General features: G+C 49.0%; 1 protein-coding gene across 10 annotated transcripts; it reads right to left on the bottom strand.

The window, feature by feature from the left end:
• Positions 1–563: 563 nt before the first annotated feature.
• Positions 564–13,828, bottom strand: TAPBPL (TAP binding protein like). Of its 10 annotated transcripts, none has more exons than XM_006030294.3 (7): positions 13,708–13,828; positions 13,089–13,337; positions 9,594–9,875; positions 8,627–8,968; positions 8,081–8,410; positions 7,029–7,124; positions 564–4,904 (listed from the first exon to the last, which is right to left on the bottom strand). In XM_006030294.3, exons 1-7 carry the CDS (start codon positions 13,754–13,756, stop codon positions 4,885–4,887), a joined length of 1,368 nt encoding a protein of 455 aa, XP_006030356.1. In that variant the 5' UTR covers positions 13,757–13,828; the 3' UTR covers positions 564–4,884. The 10 variants fall into 10 exon arrangements, with proteins under 10 accessions (XP_006030356.1, XP_025067714.1, XP_025067715.1 ...); XM_025211929.1 differs by having other exon boundaries at positions 8,217–8,410; XM_025211930.1 differs by having other exon boundaries at positions 8,268–8,410.
• Between the last annotated feature and the right edge of the window lie 7,386 nt (positions 13,829–21,214).

The following is a 21,214-nucleotide window of genomic DNA, read 5'->3' as shown; positions in this document are numbered from 1 at the left end:
GGACCATCCATTGTTTGGCAGTGAGCACACACATGAGGTTCCCCCCTGCAAGTACAGCTCCCTCAGTCTTTGTGGTGAATGGAAGTAGTCATGGGAGCCATCAGGGTCCAGTGATGTTCCCTTTCCTGCTCAGTATTGCTCATGAGTTCACAATGCTTGACCAGCAAGGTCCGCAAGGCAACAACCACATACAAATCCATAGGGGCCAGCGATGGTGGAAGCTCCTGGGTCATGGTCAGTAGTGGCAGCACAAATGCAGTAGAAATACAGGTGGAAGGTCATGGACATGAGTTGCACAGTGAATCACACCAAAACTGCTCCCAAAAATTTTTTGCCATGCACAACTTGAACAACTAAGGGGCCTTCCACTCAGTACTAGCATTGTCAGGGGAATCCATGACACTTTCTGGCACCAGGCATAATGCCATATGTGCTCTCTCTGGCCACCTGCTGGCAGAAGAGCAGCAGTGCATTTAGCCACCCAGCCCTCTCAGCACAACCTGTGGACATGCCAATTCGATGACCTCCCTTCTGGGACAAGTTGCTGCACAACCAGTCCTACGAGAAATACAACATCTGTTTATAGCCTAGGAGTCTAAGATCAGTATGCAAGCGCAGAAACAAAGCACAGGTTGTTCAATATAAATATTTTCTTTTTCATAAGAGCATCAAAACCAGAAAGGAAAAAAGCTAAAACAACTAGTTTATAAACCTATTACCTGAACTAAATTTGGCCATTCCTTGCAAGATAAAGTAGGCCTCAACAGTGCCCAATAGCTGGGAACCATACAATAGTGTTTGTCTGCAGGTCCTCTTCCCTTGTGTCCTCAAAGCATAGGCACTGACTTTTATTTTTGTTGTGGGGGGTTGTGCTAAGATGATGGACATTTAGAAAGTTCTATGCATTTCAGGTGGCAGTCCTCTTTCTAAGGGGGTCAGGGCCCTCAGGACCCCATGTAGTCAGCACCTCTGCCTCAGAGCCTCTGCTTTTCATTTGTTTTTAAGTTCTTTGCTTTAGATTTCCCATCATACTGCATCTGAAGTATATGAATGAACGCCTCCATTGTCAGTTTGCTAGCTACTGGATAAGACTTTTTAACTCTTCATTATCTTTCAGCCGGAAAAACAGTAAACCTAATCCCACAGAAATATACTTAATTCTCATAGAATAAATAGAGAAGTCTACCATATTCTTTATAATAGGATTCTACCACAGTTCTCATCAGTGTGGTACACAGCAGTTAAAAAAAAATCACATTCCAACTCATTACTCCCCTCCAGGACTGTGCTCTCCCTTTTTGCCCAGGGCAACATATTAGGTAGAATATATTTGGGTGCCTGGCAAACCCCTAACTCTTTCTTTCAAGCCACTGCTTTCCAGGATGCAATCCCCATCCTCAAGGTATAGGTTGCATTTTCTGTCCAAGTATTTGGGTGCATTTCAATGCACTTAGTTTGAATATGGCCAATTTACTAGGCAATCCATGTCACTCAGAATGACTGCCTTATTTTTCTCATTATTTGCCACACTATTTATCTTCATATCATCCACACATTTTTCAGCAGTCCTTTCCTTTCAGAGTTACTTCCACTGATAACAGTATGGAATAGCATAAAGCTAAAACCTGTCTCTGCAAAACTCCCATATAAACAACCCCATTTTGTGTTGATTGATGATTCAATGTTTACAACCACTGTTCTAATATTGTCAGTCAGTGCTTAATCCAGAGAATGTGAGCTTTATCATTAGCGCATATTACTGCTTCATCAGAAAGTGGTGCTGTGCTAAGTCAATGCTTCCCAAAGGTCTTTATATTTCAGTTATCTTTACTAACCCAATATATTATGTCAGCCATGAATCAGGCTTACTTGACAAGACCCATTTTTCAAAAAACCATGTTGACTGGTACTAGTTATACTACCATCCTTTAAGTCCTTGTTAAATTATTTTTCTACCAGTTTTTCCATTGTTTTCTCTGGGACTGTGAATACAAATAGGCCACTAATTTTCCCCTCACTTGTCCTTTATGATTACTGCTAAACCATTAGCATACTTCAAATCCTCTGGAATTTCTCCAGTATTCCAAGTTGTATTAAGAATTAACAACAGTGGGAGAGAGTTCTCCTCATGTTTGTATAATGGTAGGTGTGCCCATTTTAAAATAATTATCCTTAGCAGATGCTAGCTATTACCTGAATTCCTAGTTCATTATCCTCATGCAAGCTGAATATATCATTCTGCTCCTTTCCATATATGGAACATAAATATATTTATTGAAAGATTGTGCCCTTTCTGCATCATTAGTTATTGTTCCATCTTCATCTACCAAAGAACCTAACCATTGGAAAGATTTCTTTTGTTCCTAATGTAGCGTTCATGGGCAAAAACCACAACACCGCAGCCTACGTTGGTATAGAGGTGCACTTCCTCAGTATAGTGAGTCACTAAAGTAACGTAGCAGTGAAAAATAACCGTGCACACAGCGCAGTAACAATGGTGCCAAAGGGGCATGTGTAGACATGCCCAATACATTAAAAAATATATTTTTTATTGTCTTTAGCTCTACGAACTATGGCATTTTCCAACATGTATTTAGCATTCCCCATCAAATTTAATCACTCCCTTTGGTTCCTCTCTTAACCAGGATAGATATTAAGCATATCTGTCCTGATTCATAGCTATGGAATCATAGATTTTAACCATTTTGTGAACTCTTCTAAAATATCTCCCAATTTTCATCACATTTTTCTTGGCCAAAAGGCTTACTCAGTCAATTTTGTGCATATGTTTTCTCAGCACTGGGAATTTATCCCTTTCAAAGCACAAACTATATACTTGCACACACATATCTACTTATACTATACACAATGAAACTATATATACATATATATATATCTTTAAAAAGATTACATAAATTATATAAATATATAAATATAGATAATCTTTTTAAAGACCTGCTTTAATCCAGAGTTGATGATCATGGCAGTACCTTCTGGCCTTAGAGCAGGGGCGGGCAAAATATTGCCTGTGGGCTGGACCTGGCCTGCCACATGATTTTATCTGGCTTGCAGATGCTCCTTTGGAGAATTGTATCCAGCCTGTGGTTGCCCTGGCTTTCGGTGCTTCTCGCCCTTTTCCCTTCCCCATGCAAGCTGGCTATAGAAGCAGCAGCAGCAGCCACTCTCTTCCCTGGCAGGACTGTCTTGTCCCACTCCCCAGGCCCCAGGGTACACTTCAAGGCAGGAGGCACTGAGCTCCTGGCCAGGCTTCTGCCTGGTGAGTCTGTCTGTGTGCAGCTCTGACCCTGTGGCCATTTGCAGACCAGACAGCTCGGTCCCCAGCAAGTGGAAGCTCAGGTAAGGTTCTTCCCCGTGGTGAGGGAAGGGGTGCAGGCGAAGAGGGCCAGGAGCTCTAGGTTATCTGGGCTCTGCCAGGCCAAGGTGTGGTAGGGGCATGGGTGTGGTTAACGTGTTGCTGTGCTGTGTTCCCTTGTGCCACTTCAGGCTGAGCCACATGGGCACAGCTGGAGTGGCTGGTGCAGCTACTGCTTGACCCTGAGTCCCCAGCATGTAAGTGGGTTGGGCAGGAGCCATGCCAGGTGCACCCACTTGGCCTGAAGCAGCATGCAGGAACACAGAGTGATACCAGCCTGGCAGTGTATCAGGGACTCAGGGCAGGGAAGTGGGTGCAAGGAGAAGAGGGAACAAAGGTTAGGTTTCTGTAACCTGTTTTCTTTCTGCCTTTAGATCAGGGGTGAGCAATTATTTGGGCTGCAGGGCCACTTAGGGAGTTTTGTTGAGCTGTTGGAAGGGTGACCTGGCCCACAACAGCTCACCAAAACTCTCTTTGTGGCCCTCTGGCCCAAATAACTGTCCACCCCTGCCTTAGAGCCTATGAATAGTGCCAGTTGGATCTGTCCTACATTTATTTATCAAAGAAATGAAGTTAAAATTTTTGCCTAGCTTCAATTTCTCTTTGCTGCTATGGCTGAAGTGCCCCATGGGGAAGGGATCAGTGCTGGGAAGAATCTCTTTACCCTAGTATGTTTTCCCTGTTTTCCACTCTACTGCCCTTGACTAAGTCTGAGAGAATGAACTATTTCTTCTTTGTTGATTATTTCTGTAAAAAGGGCAAAAGCTGTGAATTATATAATGATTAGTGAAGGTCTGCTCTGTTCTGCCAACCTCATACCCAATATGTACCACAAATCAAACTGGAGAGGTCCTAAAAGAACCCAACAGTAAACAGTGCAGGTGTGGTCTGGTTCAGCTCTAGAGTGACCCCCATTCATTACAGATCATTCTCTCTCTGCTCTGAGTTTTCTAAATGCAGTTTTCAAAAAAGATACCCAGGTGGGCTTTGTTGGCTAATTAGAGCCATAACTAAGACCAGAGATGGGATCATTCCAGTGGGAAATTGAGTTTCTACCAACTCTTCCATGTTCAGCACAGACTGAATGTGAGCTGGCTGTTCCCCCACCCCAGAGTGTCCATTGTTTAGGGGCAACCTACTCCCTATTTGTTTTGATAAAGCAATAGTTCCTAACTCTGTTATCAACTACATAAGGCAGTGAGACCCTGCAGTGTGGGAAGAGCAATGCCAGTGGGGTTAACAAGGTAACCTTCCCAAGGTGGAGACATTCCCTTTTCAGTGAATCCATCTTCCTAGATCACACTGCTGCTCTGTTCTTCCAACAAGAAGCAGCATGAGGGTTCCTGACCCTACCACATGGGATTCAGGTGCCTGACAAATCATTCTGTCCATGTAAAATGAGATCAGTTTTTAAGTGGTTGGATTGCCCTCTGGGATGGCACCTGTCAGAGGTGGTACAGGAACATGGGTAGCTGAGGTCACTGTCCCTTTCATTCTGAAGTCTCCAGAGATTATTCAGCTTTCAGATCAACTGAAAAGAAAGAAAGATAGAAACGTTTCAGAAGGACAAAAATTATCAATACTACTCCCCACCACCACCAGTGGTCTGCTGCTAACAGCAGCTGAAGGGTAGCAAACTTTCCACCTTCTCCTTACCTCTGCCAGCCAAGAGGCTCTGTCAGAAGAGAAGCACGAGCACTGGGATGGCCTCCCAGTTACCCTATTTTCAGTTTCTTCTGGCAGGAGACACCACAGGATTGAAACAGGAGCACTAGCTATGGGGCAGCTTCTAGAAATGTCAGCCCTGACCTCTTCACCCAGTAAGGTTTCTATGTCATCTGTGAGGCATTAGAGCCAGCTGGGGGCTTCCAGCTATGCCACTCCCCACAGAAAGCACTGTAGTTAGAGGAGCCTGAGAGTTTACTGTAGAGCAGGGGTGGACAATTATTTAGCCCTGCAGGTCACATAGGGAGTTTTGGTGAGCTGTTGTGGGCTGGGTCAGCATCCTCCCCTCCCCAAAACTCCCTAAGTGGTTGATGCTGTCAGCCTGGCCACATGTCCTGCCCGTGTGGGTCCTAGCCACTGCTCATCGTTTGGGTTTCATGGGCTGGTGCCACTTAGCTGGGGATCTCAGCCCCAGTCCCGCCTGCCTGTCCTGCTCCCAGATGCTGCTCCCTGCCTGTCCACAGCCCCTCCTGGCTGAGTGTGGAGCAGAGCCACAATCTGTTGCCTGTATGCGTCAGCAACAGGCATCACCCCCTGCTTGTCCCTGCTCATGGAACTGGTGCATGTCACAGGGATGTGCAGGCAGCAGATCGTGGGCCTGCTCCATGCTCAGCCAGGATAGGGCTATGAATGGGTGGGGAGCGGCATCTGGGAGTTGGGCAGGTGGGCAGGGCCAGGGCTGTGATCCCCAGTTGAATGGCAGAAGCCCATGAAACCCAAACAGTAAGCACCAGGTTTGTGGCTGATGGGGCCAGGTGCTGGGAGCTAAAGGGCTCCAGAGCCAGTGGAATGCAAGGAGTTCCCACCTTTGCAGTCCCAATGGGGGCTCAGCTCTTTCTGTGGACTCCCAGTGCTACATGAAGCCAAGCATTAGCCCAGTCCAAACAAAGCCGGGAGAGAGACCCAAGCAGGTGCCATTTGCAGCCCCAGGTATGGCTGAAAGGAGCTGGGAATGGCAACAAAGGGCTGAGTGGAAGCAGGAGCTTGGCAGCGGGTCAGGGCTCTGGAGGCAGTGGAGCTGTCACCAAGGTGGGGAGGAGTGGAGGGCCTGGGCCACAAGGAGGGAGAGTGTAGACCAGATAGGACTAAGTGGGATAAGTGCCAGACAGATGCTGCACAGTGGGGGCCAAGCTGGAGATGCCATGAAGTAGGGGCGTTTCGGAGCAGCAGCTCTGGGAATGAAGCCAGCGGTGCTGGGCTCCTGTCCCAAGGCACCCAGCACGGGTCCCTACCCTGCAGCCCATGTCAGGCACAGATGCTCTCTCTGATCGCTGGGGCAGATGGGCAGGAGTGGCCACCTGGGTGCTGGGGCTCTGGGTCAGAAGCCAGCAACTACCTCTGTTCTCTTGGCAGGCATGTCTAGTGCTGTCCAGCGTCCTGGCCCAGGCCACCCCCTGTGCCTGTGCTGGGCAGGACCAAGGGACCCGCCACGGGGAAGACAAAAATCCCTCTGCAGGCCTCATCTGGCCCGCAGGCCATATTTTACCCACCCCTGCTCTAGAGGATGTTCCAAACTATTCTACCTCCTGCCTCTCCCAGCCAGAAGCAAGAGGGTTGGGAATAAGAAGAGTACAGGATTTCTTATTGCAGGTATGTGTCTGTACAACATCCTTCTGTCCTGCTTTCATGTATACCCCACTTAACTACTTGTACACACAAGTCCCAAATCCAAAAAATGTATTGGTGAGACTGCTCTGGGATAACTCCCCTGGCTCTTGGGCATATTTAAACAATAAAGATGTTGAGAGTGGTCAGTCATGCAGGGAGGTTCCCCACAGCAGTTTCAGCATACATTTCTAAGCTTGTCCACTGGGAGTAGATTGGTAGGACATTGTCAAAGGCATCCCTGCCCAAGAGGGCTGGGAATGTGGTGCAGAAACACCTGTGGAGCTCTGGCTGGGGAGGAGGCTGTAGCTCTGTAGACTTTTACCTGGCTTTCTCCATCCGTGTGTGAGGCCAAAGAGAGCAACAACAAAGAGGGCAGTAGAGATGATGACTCCCACAACCACTTTGGATGTTTTTTGGTCTGTTGGAGTAAGAAGGAAATGGAGACTCAGCAGACCCTGTGTTTCATGGAGCTAAAACCCTCAAAAGTGCCCCAGGATGGGGTTTTGGTCTAATTGGAGGAAAGAATGTGAAATAATCCTGGGAGAAGATTAGTTCCCCTCATATAGAAGTGAGATGCTCTGGGACAGCATCAAGTTCAACCAGGGAAAGTAGCCTGTGCCAGAAAAGAGGAGTTCTCAGGCAGAGTTGGTAGCACACTGGGTAGAACAGTGTAGTAGAGAGCTTGAGCAGTGTTTAGTTCCCCAGAGGAAGGAAATGGAAAGTGGGAGGTGGCCAGGTCATATCTGGTTGGGGGTGACAGTGCAGAGAACACCTTAGGCATAGCTGAACTCCCACAACAGGTCTTGAGCAGGTCTAGAGCCAAATACAGCCATCTTTGGTTCCCTTGCTCTAAGGAAGAGGTGATTGACCCTCAGCACACATGACGTGAGTGGTACAGGAAGCTGATGTGTGGCAAGTGAGCCCCAGTCAATTCCTGGTGCCCCAGGGTGCAAAAACTTATCAGGTATGCCTCTGGGGGGCAGGGATCAGAGTGGCATTTGGGGAAGGCCAAGGCTTGTGGTACACCAGCAAAGAAAAAAGAAAAAAAATAAAAAGGTTGGCCACCACTGCTCCAAGGCATCCCTTGATGCTTGTAATCTCCATCCCAAACAGTGCAAAGTGCTTCATAATGTAGGAGATATGACTTGCATGTGGCTTTATAAAGTTAAAACATGAGTGGAGGAAGCAAGCCTGAAAGGTCAGGTAGGAAAAAGGGACTGGAGATGAAAAAGAATGGGGAGAGGAGCAGAGAGAAATGAAGCTATACAAGGATATTATATGTAGAGTGGAGTAATAAGAGCAAGCTGGGACTAAGAGATCATAGGTTTGAAGCAGAGGCTGGGAAGCAGGGGCAGTGAGTGCTGACTCACTTACTTGGTGCTCTGAGATGGGCACTAACTACAACTGGCTCCTCAAGGGCTAGGTGTGAAACATGGCAGCTGAAGGTGACTGGTGCCAGTTCTGTTGCTAAGTTGATGAGCAGGTAGGAACTGATGCTATAGGTGCCAACCTGGCCTTGCCTGTGGCTGGAAAAATATATGCTCGAGCTTGGGATGGGCACCTTGTCTTCATCCTCAGGGGACTCCCGGGTCCAGCTCACTGAGACATCCAGGGGGTAGTAGCCAGAAATCTCACAGGTCAGGGTCGTAGTTCCATCACCCTCCCGTGACACCAGGTCTGGGAACAAGCGGACTCTTGGGGGCTCTGTGGGGGGTGAAAAGAAAGTTAGGCCAGTGAGAAACTGCTTTGGAGGGGATGAGAAAGTACAAAGGAGCCCCTTGCCCTGGCAATAAGGAATGAGGGAGAGGGACTGCAGAATCAAAAAGTGGAGCAGAGATGCTGGGCAGGTCAGGTTAGGTTTCAGCTCATGGGGCCTGTCTCCCTCACTTCCCCCCCTAACTAGACTCCCCATTTCCTTACCGGCCAGCTGCAGCTGGATGATGTGCTGTGTTTGATGCTTGGGGCTGGACACCAAGCAGATATACGTCCCTTCATCCTTCATGCCCACACCATGCAGGCTAAGTGATGCATCGCCAGTCTCCAGCAGCTGCACCATGTCCACATGGGCCGTTGGCTGCTCTTCTTGTGGCTCACTCCCTGTCTGGTACCGGAACACACTGCGCCCACTGCCTTGGTGCTGCAGCCTCCACTCCAGCAAAGCCAGTGGAGAGCCAGGTGCCAAGGCAAACCTGCAGTTCAGGGTGACGGAGCTGCCAAGACGGGTGCGCAGGGTCGGGGTGAGAGATGATGACTGGAATTCAACTAAAAACCCATAGAGGGGGGAAGAAGGATAGAGAGACTGTTACAAACATGTTGCCTTGTGCAGAACAGCAAGGAAAGGGGCCCAATGAACCAGCCCACACAAGAGGATCCATTTTGTGGAGTGGGTGGAGGCACATAAACTGTGCCTTTCCCACAAAAGAAGCTCCCCTTTTTCCCACAGCCTACAGACTATGGGGACTAGGTGTACATGGTTACTCTCCCTACAACATGTTTTTGAATACACATTTGAAGCACAAGGCACTTGCCACAGTCAGGAGTCAGCAGACTGGCACAGTGGTGGGGAGGAGCAGCAGGAGCAGAACTGGATGCCTGAGGGCAGAGCAGGGGAAAGCAGAGTTGTTTGCGGGGGCTCACTGCAGACTCAGGAGTTAAAGCCTGAAGTAAGGAGGGGGCCCCAAGGATCCCCAACATTTTAGTTCTCCTTTCTTGAGGAGACTGTTTAGTTCTGCAACCTGCTTGTGATTTCCCCCTAGCAGCTGTCCACACAGTCCACATTTCTGCTTTTGTTGGGTACCTGCTTATAGAGCACGAATAAGATTCTGGGGTCCCCAGTGCCCCTAATGCCTCTTGCTGCAGCAGGTGCATCCCAACCCCATTTAATTACCTGTTGTTAGCACTGTCCCCTCATTGCTTACAGGGACCTTCAGCTTTGGGTGCAGCACAATCATTCTCTCCTCTTCCTTCCCATCACTCCTGCAGGGGCCCCTCAGCACTAGAGCAATACTGATCCCACTGGACAGCTTCAGGGTCCCCATGAACCAGGAGGACTGGCAGGTCCCCTCATCTGTCTGGTGTCGGCTGTACAGAGAGATCTCACAAGTCACCTCCTCTCCAGAACAGTCTGCATGCAGCAGGGATTCTGCATATGGGATGGCTACCAACTTGGCTGTAACAAGATGGGGAGAAACATTATACAATGAGTGTCTTAGGCCCCTCCCCCATGGTACATATACTACACAATTAACTGGTTAATTGTGCAATAAATTTGGACCCACCACACATGCAAACCAAGACCAGCCACACATGCAAAGTAATTATCACCAGAGATCCAGGTCTTCTGTTTGCAGCTGCTCATGCAGTTAAGTCTATGGGAGGTGGGGGTTGGAGGGCCATAGCTTGAAAAGCATCTGGGAGGCTGTGTGTGTTGAGGGGGGCACCTGCTGGCATTGGGGGAAGGTATCTGGGTGCTGGGGCTGCAGCAGGATAGGGGGACTGAGGCAGTACTCAGTGCCACCAGCAAGTCCAGCTCTGCACTGTTGCCAGTGGAGTCTGCCCGGAGGTATTTGCCCCTCCAGTGAGGGAAGGGAGCGGGTGGGGGCCATCAGGGGTGGCAGGGAGCTGCATGGCAGGGCCAGCAGTGCCAGGGCCGGTGCCCATGCTCTCAGGGCCAGGGGCAGAGGCAGCCAGGAGACACTACCCAGAGGCAGGGATGTGTAGCCAGGCTGCCTGGCGCTGTGCAGGATCTCTAGTCCAGGGCAGGGGGTGCCACAGGCCTCCTCTCCTCCTCCCTCCATCCCATCCCATCCCATCCCAGGGCCAGATTTGCTTCGCTGCTGTCTCGGCTGGCTGGAGCCGACTCGAGGTGATTTACAAATTACTCGGTCGTTTGGGCGGGCTGGTGAATGGAGAGGCAGACACAGCTTATTGGTTGCAAAAACTTTACTTACACCGCCTGTAGCCGCAACGCAGATGGTCCGGTTGTCTGAACAACTATGTCAGTTGCCCCAGCTGGCAAGGCTCAGGCCCGCCAAGGAAAGGGTACGTCGGGGTTTGCGCTCGGCGACGGAGAGAAGAATCGATAGGCGATCAGTCTATCGATCAGCTCAGCCACAAGTCAGATCTCTTTAGAGGCACTCTGCAGCGTGCTCAAAGTTCTCTGACTTGGGCGGAAGTCGCACGAAATTTTAAACGGCTAGCAAGCCAATTACTAGCCGCCACGTAGGAATAACTTAGAACTGGCCAATAGCGGGACACAAATTTGCATCCAAATGGCGGGAACTCTCTTGCACCAAGGTTTTTCTGTTGTAACAAAAACCTTTGCTGTGCAAGAGGCTCTCACGTGGCGGGAAAATTCCATTGTGCCGAGGCACCAAAATCACTGGGTTGTGACAGCTGCCACCCACACGAGTTGGAGCCGCCACAGCCACTGGACACCAGCCTGGGCAGGACAGGACCTTGAGCTCCTCACCGTCCTCCTGCTGCCTGCAGCATGGCTGGCCCAGAGCTGTGCTCTGCTTCACACAGCTGTTGTGGAACATGGCACTGGTCCTCCAAGCTTCACCCCAGCTGGCAGCATGGGGTTGGAAGTGAGGGGCATTAGCAGGGCTGGAGGACTGGAGTGGAAGTGCAAAGCACTGACACGGGCAGAGCACCAGAATATCAGGGTTGCTCAGTCCCAAAGAAGCAACAGGGTGGGGGAGAGGGCTGGGTGTGGGGGGGACAGCTACAATAGGACCTGCATCCTGGTGAGCAAAGGTAGTAGGGGGAGCTCTCATTTTCCATGATAAAAAACCCCAAATCGAATACTAAAGTATATAGGTATTTAGAATTTGTTTATTATAATGAATGAGGCACCAGTAGGCTTCTAAACTGCTTTAAAATTGTAAATATATCAATAAAGCATTGTGGTAAATTGATACCTGTGTATCAATATGTATATATATACACATATATATATTAGTGGCATTTCATTTTAATCATGAAAAAATGCAGATTTGGGGTTCTTTAATCAGAGAATTTGGGGTTTTGAGAGAATTTGCAATTTTTAAACAGAGACAACCAGGATCCCTGTTCACACAATTAACTGGTTAATCGTGCAATAACTTCAGACCAGCCACAGGCAAAGTAATTATCAGGCCATAAAAATGTCCATCTAGCTATAAAAAGAGCCAATCATCAACAAAGTTAGTGCTTGAAAATGTGTAACTACCTTATAGCTGGCTTCTATACAACTTTAATTTGAATATGTGTCAGGGCCCAAAGAGACAGAGGGTCATGCTTTAGAAAACACCACAGACTCAGCAATGCTACCCAGGGCCAGATTGCTGCTGCACAAACATTAGAGAGCTTTAGCTTGCAGTATGGGGCTTTCAGCTTACTTAGGCAGTGGACAGTACTGCAGGGAATGAGATATGCCAAGAGTGGGCTCAGATCGCTACAAAGGGAAATTTCCAACTGCACTTCCTCATGGCAGAGGGTGGAAACACACAACAGGTGTGGCTAGCGCACCTGTGGGTTGTAGTTAAATGGTGACCTCTCCGGGTCCAAACAGAAGAAACATTTACTATGGAGTTACGCCTTCATTTGGCAGTAATTTACTCCACAGCACGCTTTACTGCAAAGATGACTAATTAGCTTTGCAGTAAAGTGTCATAGTCTACAAGGGTGCCGGTATTATGGCACAGTACATTAATTAACTCTTCTGTAGGATAGTACTAGGATGGTACGGACAGTATTATCCTACAACAGAGTAGTTACATATACTGCAATGCACATGTAGACTGTGACAAGGGCTGGCTGAGGCATGACAATGCTATAGTTCAAGGGCTGCCTGCCACCTAGTCCTGTACTGTAGTACCCTCTGCCTCAGCCAGCCCCTCCACAGCATGTTGAGCCGGCACAGCAGGAGTTTATTGCTACGTACTAATTGCACGTGTTGATGCACCCAGTAAGAAGCACCTCTCCCAAGCTGGCTGCCCTCAGTAGGGTACTACACCAGTGTCTGACCACTAGGTGACAGGCAAGCCAGTTAGCATGGTGCAAAATGGCTACTTTGAAATGAAATTAAAAGTGATAGAGGGTGCATGTCATATATACATGTTAGAATCACTTTCTTCAGAGCCAATTTACTTCCGACTCCCCCAGAAGTAACTTTATATTGGATAACAGCATTTCCGGTGGACTAAATGCTGTGTCACATGTCCACTCCACTTCTCCCCCAGAGTAAACTGAGAGTACTTTGGAATAAACAGAACATGCATCTACACCCTCAGTCCATCAAACGCCCAGTAAGCCTGAGGGCTAGGGCCCTTGCTTTGAGTCTGTGGGGTATTACCATGGCTGACATAGCAACAAATCTATTCCCAGCTCCCTCACTCACCCGAAGCCTCAAAGATGAGGGGGGGTGCGGAGCCAGTGCTTGCCCCTGGCGCTTCATAATTGGTGACATCGTCCAAGCTCCCATCATCGATGACACTGACATCTCTCAGCACCAGAGTGGCACTGTCCTGGGAAAATGAGCTAGCAAATGAACCTGGCAAATCTCCTGCAGTTTCCTCTATGTAGAGGCAGTCCAGAACCACGTCCACAGAGCGTAATGAGGATCTGGGGCCTAGATCTTCTGTCCACCCTGTAGCGATGGAAATGAACCAGCTGAGATATATGGCACATGCACTCCCAAACACATATGCACCCCTGCAGAGAAGGGGAGGATCCAAGGGATTCCTGCAGCAGGCTGCCCCTTCCCCGGAAGTAGCTCTGACTCAGCAGGACCTCCTCAGCCTCTCTGCCACCTCTTGCTACTGGAAAACCTAGTCTCTCAGCAGCATAAGCTCAGGGCCCCTCCATGTAAGAGAGAGGTAATTTGTTTCTCTGGCCTGTTGCAGGGTGTTTCAGGTTCCTTCTCTTGATGCCTGATCTTAAAACAGACACCTGAAGAGACTGTCCTGGGGATCCAGCGAGCTCACCCCGTTGCACGCCCCCCACCCCCTTTAACTCACCCGTCTTCAGAGCCAGCAGTCCACAGAAAAGGACAAGGCCCAGGCTCATTGTGCTCCACACAAAAGACTTCCAGACAGCCAGGGACCCCAGGGCTTGTCCGGAAATCACGCTGCTCTGAGTCTGCAGAGTCAACTTCTAATTTTACTTTCACTTTGCCTCGCACACTCGAGAGCATTAACTCTGTCCTTTCAGGGCAGTACAGCCTGACAGGCTCAAACAGGGAAAGGAGAAATTGAATAGGCAGCAGCCTGGGATTGAGGAGCATCAACAGGGCTGGGGGTGGATGGCTCTCACTTTCCAAATTGAAATGTACATCTGGATTTAGATAGGGAAGGCCAATAAATCCAGCCACCTTGCACCAGGCTGAACACTGCTGCACCTTGTTCTCCATCTTCTTCAGATCTATAAAGAGAAAATGGCATCTTCATGAGGGGGGAGTACAGTCCTGCTAGGATCCCAGATGTGATTGCCACCCCCTCTGCAGAGGGCATAGCTACAGGCTTTGTTATTTAGGAAACCTTGCCTTCTTTCTGTGGTGGGAGAAATCTCCCTAAGGTTCGTTGTCTAGCTGTAATTTGATTGATAGGCAACGCGGGTAAAGAAAGACAGCTGTTTATTTGCTCGAGCAAAGACCATAAAGCCAGCAAAAGGCAAAATGGCCCCCCCCCTAAGGGTGAGGTGATCTTTTATATTTATTACAACAAGGCAAGACTTCATGGTTAACAAAAAAAAGCAATACTTGGGCGGTGCTTTTTAAATCTTTGTAACAGCATATTTCTATTAAGCTGAACTAGCACTTTTTAAAAAGCTAAAAGTTAAGTAACAGTAACATTATAATATGTTAGCAAAACCTTACACAGTAGTAGATACTTTTCAAGGACACAACCAGTGCACCCAGAACAATGGTTTCCCTGTCTTATCTTACTTCTTGCTGTAGCTGATTTTTCAGCACACAGACACAGAGATACTTGCTGCTTTTAACTCAGAAAATGCTTAATACAGTTAAAATGATTATTTGACACAAGCAAAGGCTTAGCTATCAATCTGCCTTGTGGTCAGCTGCATTGCTAGGCCACAGGTCATGCCTTGTATTCAGCTGTAAAGCTAATACTTCCTAATAATCTAAATTATTGTAAACCTAACAGTATGCTTATCAGAAAACTATTCTATTTCAGGGTAATAACAAACCTGCGCACTACATTTCTGCTTTCTCGGTGTGAGAGAGGGAAGGCAGTGTTTTGTTTTGTTCTGTTTTGTTTGGGGAAGTTTATTTTCTCTTTTTTCATATAAAGGGATTTTGCCTGTTACAGGGCCTCCTTTTCAGGGATGACAGGAGCGGGGAAGGGGATATGGTTAAGAGGCATCTATAAGATGGCTTTCCATATACAGGAAAGTGCTGTTGCCACACAGCAGCAGTGTACATAAGGATGGCCGTGGTATGCTTATGGCTTATGCTCAATTCACTTGCCTCCCCAGCAACAACCTTGCAAACAATTTACAAGGCTTCAGGCTAAACCCTGTGACCTTCTTCCAGCCAAGGTAGCAGCCACCTCACTAAGCCGGTTCCCCCAAAACCAGAACTCTCAGGTCCTCCATTCTGGGACCTTGTGAGTTAGTGCCACCTTATTTCATGTCATGGGACAGTGTGGTACATGTCCATAACTTCCCAGGATATGTGTATATCTGTTGGCCTTGTTGCTTTCCTAGGTTAGATACCCTATCTGCCTCGAATGCTGTGAGAACTGTGTGTGAGACACAGGCAGAACAGTCCTGAAATATAAACATCAAGTCCCAGTCCCAGTCCTGGGCTGAATGACTCTAGGACAACATTTGTCCCAGATTCCCCTCAACACACTCAACTATCATCCCAGTATCATGTGCAGGGATCCAGGTTTTCAGATCGCTGTGGAAAAATACGGATTTTCTTCTTTTGAAGCAGTAAACTGCAGGAAACAGTGGGTTTCCCCTTGCAGGCTGGCAGAGTTCCAGTCTCAAGGGGCTGCTTGGGGCTGGGGAGAACGGAGTGCAGGGGGTGCCCTGTGCATGTACACACGTGCACACGTGCACGTGTCCGGGAATAAAGTTAGGCAATGGTGAAGATCAGCTCCCCCAGCTGCCTGCAGGTCAGTCTAAGCGAGGAACAAGTGTGGGGCAGCAGATGGAGGCCCCTACAGTGAAGGAAGGAGTGCAGAAGGGTTGGTGGCTGGTGCTAGGGCTTGGGGAGCTGCCCATCTGGGGCGCTGCATGGGACCTGGAGCTGGGGTGGAAATGCATGGCTGTGTGGCCCAGCTTGGGGAGCAGGACAGAGATGGGCAGCTCTTCCAGGGGGTGATGGGGGGCAGGGGGGGTGGGTTGGCTCCCTGCTGGTGCATGCACTTCTGGGGAGGGAAGAATGAGGGAGAGGTGCTCCCTCTAGATTTGTGCATGGAGTAGGGGTTGAATCAGGGTGACTACCTTTTCAAAATGCAAAGACAGGATACATCCCCGCCACACCCCTCCCCTGATGGCATGGCCAGAGCAGAGCCAAGTAGAACCCATGGGGTGCAGGGGCAAATGCAGGCTGCTCACTGTGGGAGTTGGGGCTTCCTGCCATGCTGCCTTCCCACCGGAGGCCTCTGTTGGCCAGCAAGTGAGACCCGATATAGGGCAGAGAGGCTTGGTGCTGCTGCTGCTGCTGGGAGCCCCGTGCCATACCAATATTGTGAAGTCCCTCCTGCCCACCCAGAAACAGTGGTGGCAGTGATGGCAGCATGGAATTGTGTCCCCCACTGCTGCTGGGTGGGAAGGAGCATGGCTGGTACAGGGCTCCTGGCAGCAGCAGCAGCACCAAGCTTCCCCACCCACTCTGCCTTCCAATGCTGGGTCCCACCCACTGCACAGTGGAGGTATTGGAGGGAGGGCAGCAGGGTGGGGAGCCCCAAACCCACAGTAGGAAGCCTGCATCTTCCCCCACTCTGCACACAAAATGGGGGGGGGAGGGGAGGGAATGTGCCCCCACCCCACCTTACCTTCCAGTGGCTCCATCCCACTCCCCCAGCCAGGGTAGAGAGTGGGATACTGGGGGCACCACATGCATGTATATGTGGCTGGGAATACAGCCAGGCAGTGGTGGAGAGCAGCTCCCCCAGTAGCGCCCCCCAGCTCCAGTTCCAGCCACCAATCCTGTCCCACTCCCACCCTCACCGTGGGGGCCTCAATTTGCTCCCCACACCTCCCTCCATAGATTTATCTGCAGGCAGCTGGGGGAGTTGATCTCCACCACTGCCCAGCTGTATTCCTGGCCACATGCATGTGTGTGCCTGCACATATGCATGTGGCATCCTCTGTGTCCTGCTCCCCCAGCCCCAAGCAGCCCCTTGCAGACTGGAACTCTTCCAGCCTGGAGGGGAGAACCTACTGTTTCTCACATTTTTCTCTTTCAAAAGGAGAAAATCTGCATTTTTTCATGGTGAACTGAAAGTCCAGATCCCTGCACATGATACTGGGATGATAATTGAGAATGCTGAGGAGAATCTGGGACAAATGCTGTCCTGGAGCCATTGAGCCCAGGACTGGGGCTTGATGTTTATATTTCAGGACTATTCCACCCAATTAGGGGCAGGTGTTCAACTTAGGGCAGGTACGGGCTGACTGCTGCGGGCTTGGGGCTCCCTGCCCTGCTGCCCTCCCCCTGGGCAGCCCAGTGGGTGGGACCCAGCAGGGGAGGGCGAAGTGGGTCAGGGAGGCTCTGTGCTGCCACCTCCACTGGTTCCCCTAACCCTTGTTCTCTCTGTCCTTAGATCAGGCGTGGGCAATATTTTGGGCTGGAGGCCATTTAGGGAGTTTTGGTGAACTGTTGCCAGGGTGGGGGAAGGGAGGAAGAGGGGGTAGTGCTGATCTGGGCCATGACAGCTTACCAGAACTCACCAAAACTCTCTAAGCAGCTCTCTGGCCCAAATAATTGTCCACCTCGATCTAGGTGCAGGTCGGGTGGTATCCTGAACCTTGTGGGAGTTGGTGGATTGTATCTGAGAGGGTAAGGATGCCAGGGACTTTATGATATTGTCATGAGAAACCCTAACAAGGTCAGGGGAGTATGAACTGGATGCATTGAAGAAAGCTACATGTGTTTCACCACAGTGAGAACCCCTTGCAGGGAGTTTCGGGAGGGAAGCAAAACCAAGGGATTATACAGACTATATGTGGGTTTTGTATCAATAAACCAGCTCCCCAGAAGGAAAGCAGAAGAACAAGGATTCAGGAGAGTGGTCATGATAGGACTAAACAGGGAAAAAAGTGGCCAGAGAGGTGTTTCCATAGATGGTGATTTCACCTCAGGCATGTTCATTTCCATTTCCAGACCATTATTCCCATGAACTGTTTGGCCTTCGTCCCAGGGGCAACATTATTGTCCTCAGTGATCACAGGGCTTTGTGTATTTTTTGTCTTGTATCTTGATTCGCCTTAATCTCTGGTCCATACTCAACACATTATGGCCCAGCATCATCTTCTCTAATATCTGCCCCAGACTCCCTGCAGAGCAGCTCCAACTTGATGAAATTCCAGGTCTCTTCAAGATTCAAGTCTGTAGCTCCTTGCTAAAGCTGACTCTACTGTTCAATTCCCTCAGCTTTTTGATGTTTGCCCTTTGGAAACCAAGAATTTTAATTGCAGAACCTACCTTTGTTTTAATTTCATTTAAACTAGATGTTGTGCTTACTCCACTCACATCTCTGACCATCTCTTCTCCTTTATGCTCATGTATTTGCCCAACTGTGTCTTCAGTACTCTCACCTCTTGAAGAAATCCATCTGTTATCATGCCCAGAAACAATGGGACAGTACCCTGATTAGTAGCAGTAATTTTTCTCCCATATCTGTCTGGGAAGTAAAGGTCTCCAATAATGACACGTCACCTGGACAAGGGAGGAGGGACTGATGTCATTTACTTGGATTTCAAAAAAGCCTTTGACTTGATCTCCCATGATGTCCTCATAGTAAAATTAGGGAGCTGTGGCCTCAACAATGTTATGGTTTGATTGCTGGAGAACTGGCTCTGTGGTCAGACCCAGAAAGTGATTGTCGATGGAACTAAGTCAACATGACACATGGTGACCAGTGAACTGAACCCCCTTAGGGTTCAGTTCTCAGACCAGAACTCTTTAATATATTCATAAACAATCTGGATTCGGGTGTCAGAAGTGGACTGGCTAAATTCATAGATGACACCAAATTATGGGGAAGCATGGACACTGTAGAAGATAGGCTAGGGATTTGGGCCAAGCTGGACAGCCACTGCAGGTGATAGGTAGGGGTGTGAGAAGCTTCAGTCGCTAATTTGATTCAGAGAAGATTTGGCCCAATTCAGAGGCCAAATCACTAATCTGAATCAAATCAGGGGACCAAAAAACCCCCTCTGAATCAATTTGGAAAAGTTTCGGAAGGCAGTCTTTCAGGGGAACAAAAACTGAAAAGAAGGAGGGGGAGCAGGGGTGGAAAGACTGACATCTGTAGCTGGCCAGTTACTGTGATCTTGCCCTGCATCCCCTTGCAATCACAGTGCTCTGGGGGAGAGATGTGGGAGCAAGGAGGTGGGGGAGGGATGTAGACAGCATATAAGCCTCTGTCTGCAGCCTTTCTGTCCCTTTTGTGAGCTGTTTCTGCCTGAGCAACAGCTTCTGAAAGGTACTACTGGACTGGCTTGGCTTCCTCGTGAGTCTCCTGCTAATCTTTCTTCTTGGAAAGGATTGGATACAGCTTACTAATTACCCTTGCCTAGAATCCCTCTACTTATCCCTATCCAATCCATTTCTTTCAACTTATTCTTCCCCCAAAAACCTCTTATTTGTTCTTGTTAGTTTTTTCCCCACACACTTTTTACAAAAAAAGCTGTGTTTTCCCTGGCAGTGTGATCCATCACTGTGCAGGAAAGAACATACATTACACACACTCACACACATACAGTAAACAGAGAAGAAGAAGAAATATTAATGTGACAGGCTAGCTGGTAGTGATTTAGCCCAGAGGTTTTGAAAGGGTAAATTACTGTGGTAAATTCCTTTCCTCACCAATCTGGTAATGATTTGGCCCAGGGGTTTTGAAAGGGTAAACGATGGTTAGATGGCTTGGGATTGCCTTTCCTCACCAATCAGGCCCCAGAGACTCACCCTCTATGTCCCCTGATTAGCCCCTTGGGTCACCTGGAGGGGGATAAAAAGGGCAACACAGCTGACTCAGGGGAGACCAGCAAGGGACCACAAGGAAGGAGTTTCAAAGAGCTGGGCCAGCGGGGCAGGAGTAGTTGCCCCAGAAGCACCTGAAGGAGTGGGACCTGCAGGCAGCAGTTGAACTCTCAGAAGTGCGGCATGCGGCCAGCAGGAGAGGCTCCCCACTGGGCTCCAGGATCCCCTACAAGAGGCTGTGGCCAGCAGAAAAGGCTCCCCAGCTCCAGCAAGGATCTGAGCAGCGACCTGAGAAGTTCCCAGCTCTGTTTCCAGCTCCTCCAATAAGAGGCCAGGAAGCTCAACATGAAGCCGGGGTTCCTGGAAGGTCAAGACCCCTAACAGCTTGGCATAGCATCAGCACTGGTAGCTGTGTGGTAGAGTTTCTGTCTACCACATGGGACTTCTAAGTTTGAGTCCCAGCTTGGATGACTTGTGGTGAGTGAAGTAACTGGGAGAAGTTATTGTTGCAGTGGAAAGGGAGTGTTTTCCCTCTTTTCCCCCACCCCTCCAGGTACTTAGGCCCTACATTCCTTGTTATTTGATGTTTTGTATTTTGTGCCTTTTATATTTCGCCAACCAGTATTGTTTGTTCTGCTGTTTGTGTTTTATATTTTGTTAACCCTTTCTTTTGTCAACGGGATGAATATGTCTATGATTGTAAGTGTCTAACCTTTGTTGAATCCTGCCCCCTTGGGGCGTTGTAGTGTCCCCTATACCTCCTGGTTTATACTGGTTATATTCCCAGTACTGTTCTCTCATTAAAAGGTATATGGTTAAGTCCCCATTAGTGATCTCTCTGTTCTATATGGGGAGGAGGGTCCCTACACCTCCCATAGTGCTTGTGCACCTGCTCTGATCCCTTCAATTGGAGAGGGGGTACCTCTTGGCGTACCACCCGGGTTACATTAATATTATAATTACACCCACATACAGTAAACAGAGAAGAAGAGCTATTAGTTACAGACATATACAGTAATCAAAGAAGAGATATTAGTTAGTTACACACACACAGAGAATAAGAGATATTACAGTTGCACACACGCACACATGCACACGCGTGCACACACACACACACACACACACACAAACATGTTTTCCAGCACAGCAAGGATTAATATGAAGCATGCTGGAAAGGCAGGTGCCAGGTCTTCCGGCAGGTGAGGGAGGGGGACTAGAGGAGGTAGGGGGAGATCTGTCAGTTCTGTGCCCCCCACAAACATAGATGCATCCTCTTTCCTGGTAGCGATGAGTCTTCTGCTGCCAGTGGGAGTAAGGAGGTGGGAGCCGTACCTGTCCCTGTACCC

The sequence above is a fragment of the Alligator sinensis genome, unplaced genomic scaffold, assembly GCF_000455745.1.
Source record: "Alligator sinensis unplaced genomic scaffold, ASM45574v1 scaffold1238_1, whole genome shotgun sequence".
In the NCBI taxonomy this organism is placed as follows: domain Eukaryota; kingdom Metazoa; phylum Chordata; order Crocodylia; family Alligatoridae; genus Alligator; species Alligator sinensis.
This window is presented reverse-complemented; position numbering and strand designations above follow the sequence as displayed.

Bases quoted from the DNA above. Each gene is read 5' to 3' on its own strand.
- TAPBPL (XM_014523052.2), bottom strand. From the start codon at position 13,756: ATGAGCCTGGGCCTTGTCCTTTTCTGTGGACTGCTGGCTCTGAAGACG. The intron at 8,969-9,593 runs GTAATTAAATGG...ATGGGTTTTTAG, and splicing joins GGGGACAGTGCTAACAACAG to TTGAATTCCAGTCATCATCT. The intron at 7,125-8,080 runs GTAAGTGAGTCA...TTACTCCAACAG, and splicing joins TGCCCATCTCAGAGCACCAA to ACCAAAAAACATCCAAAGTG.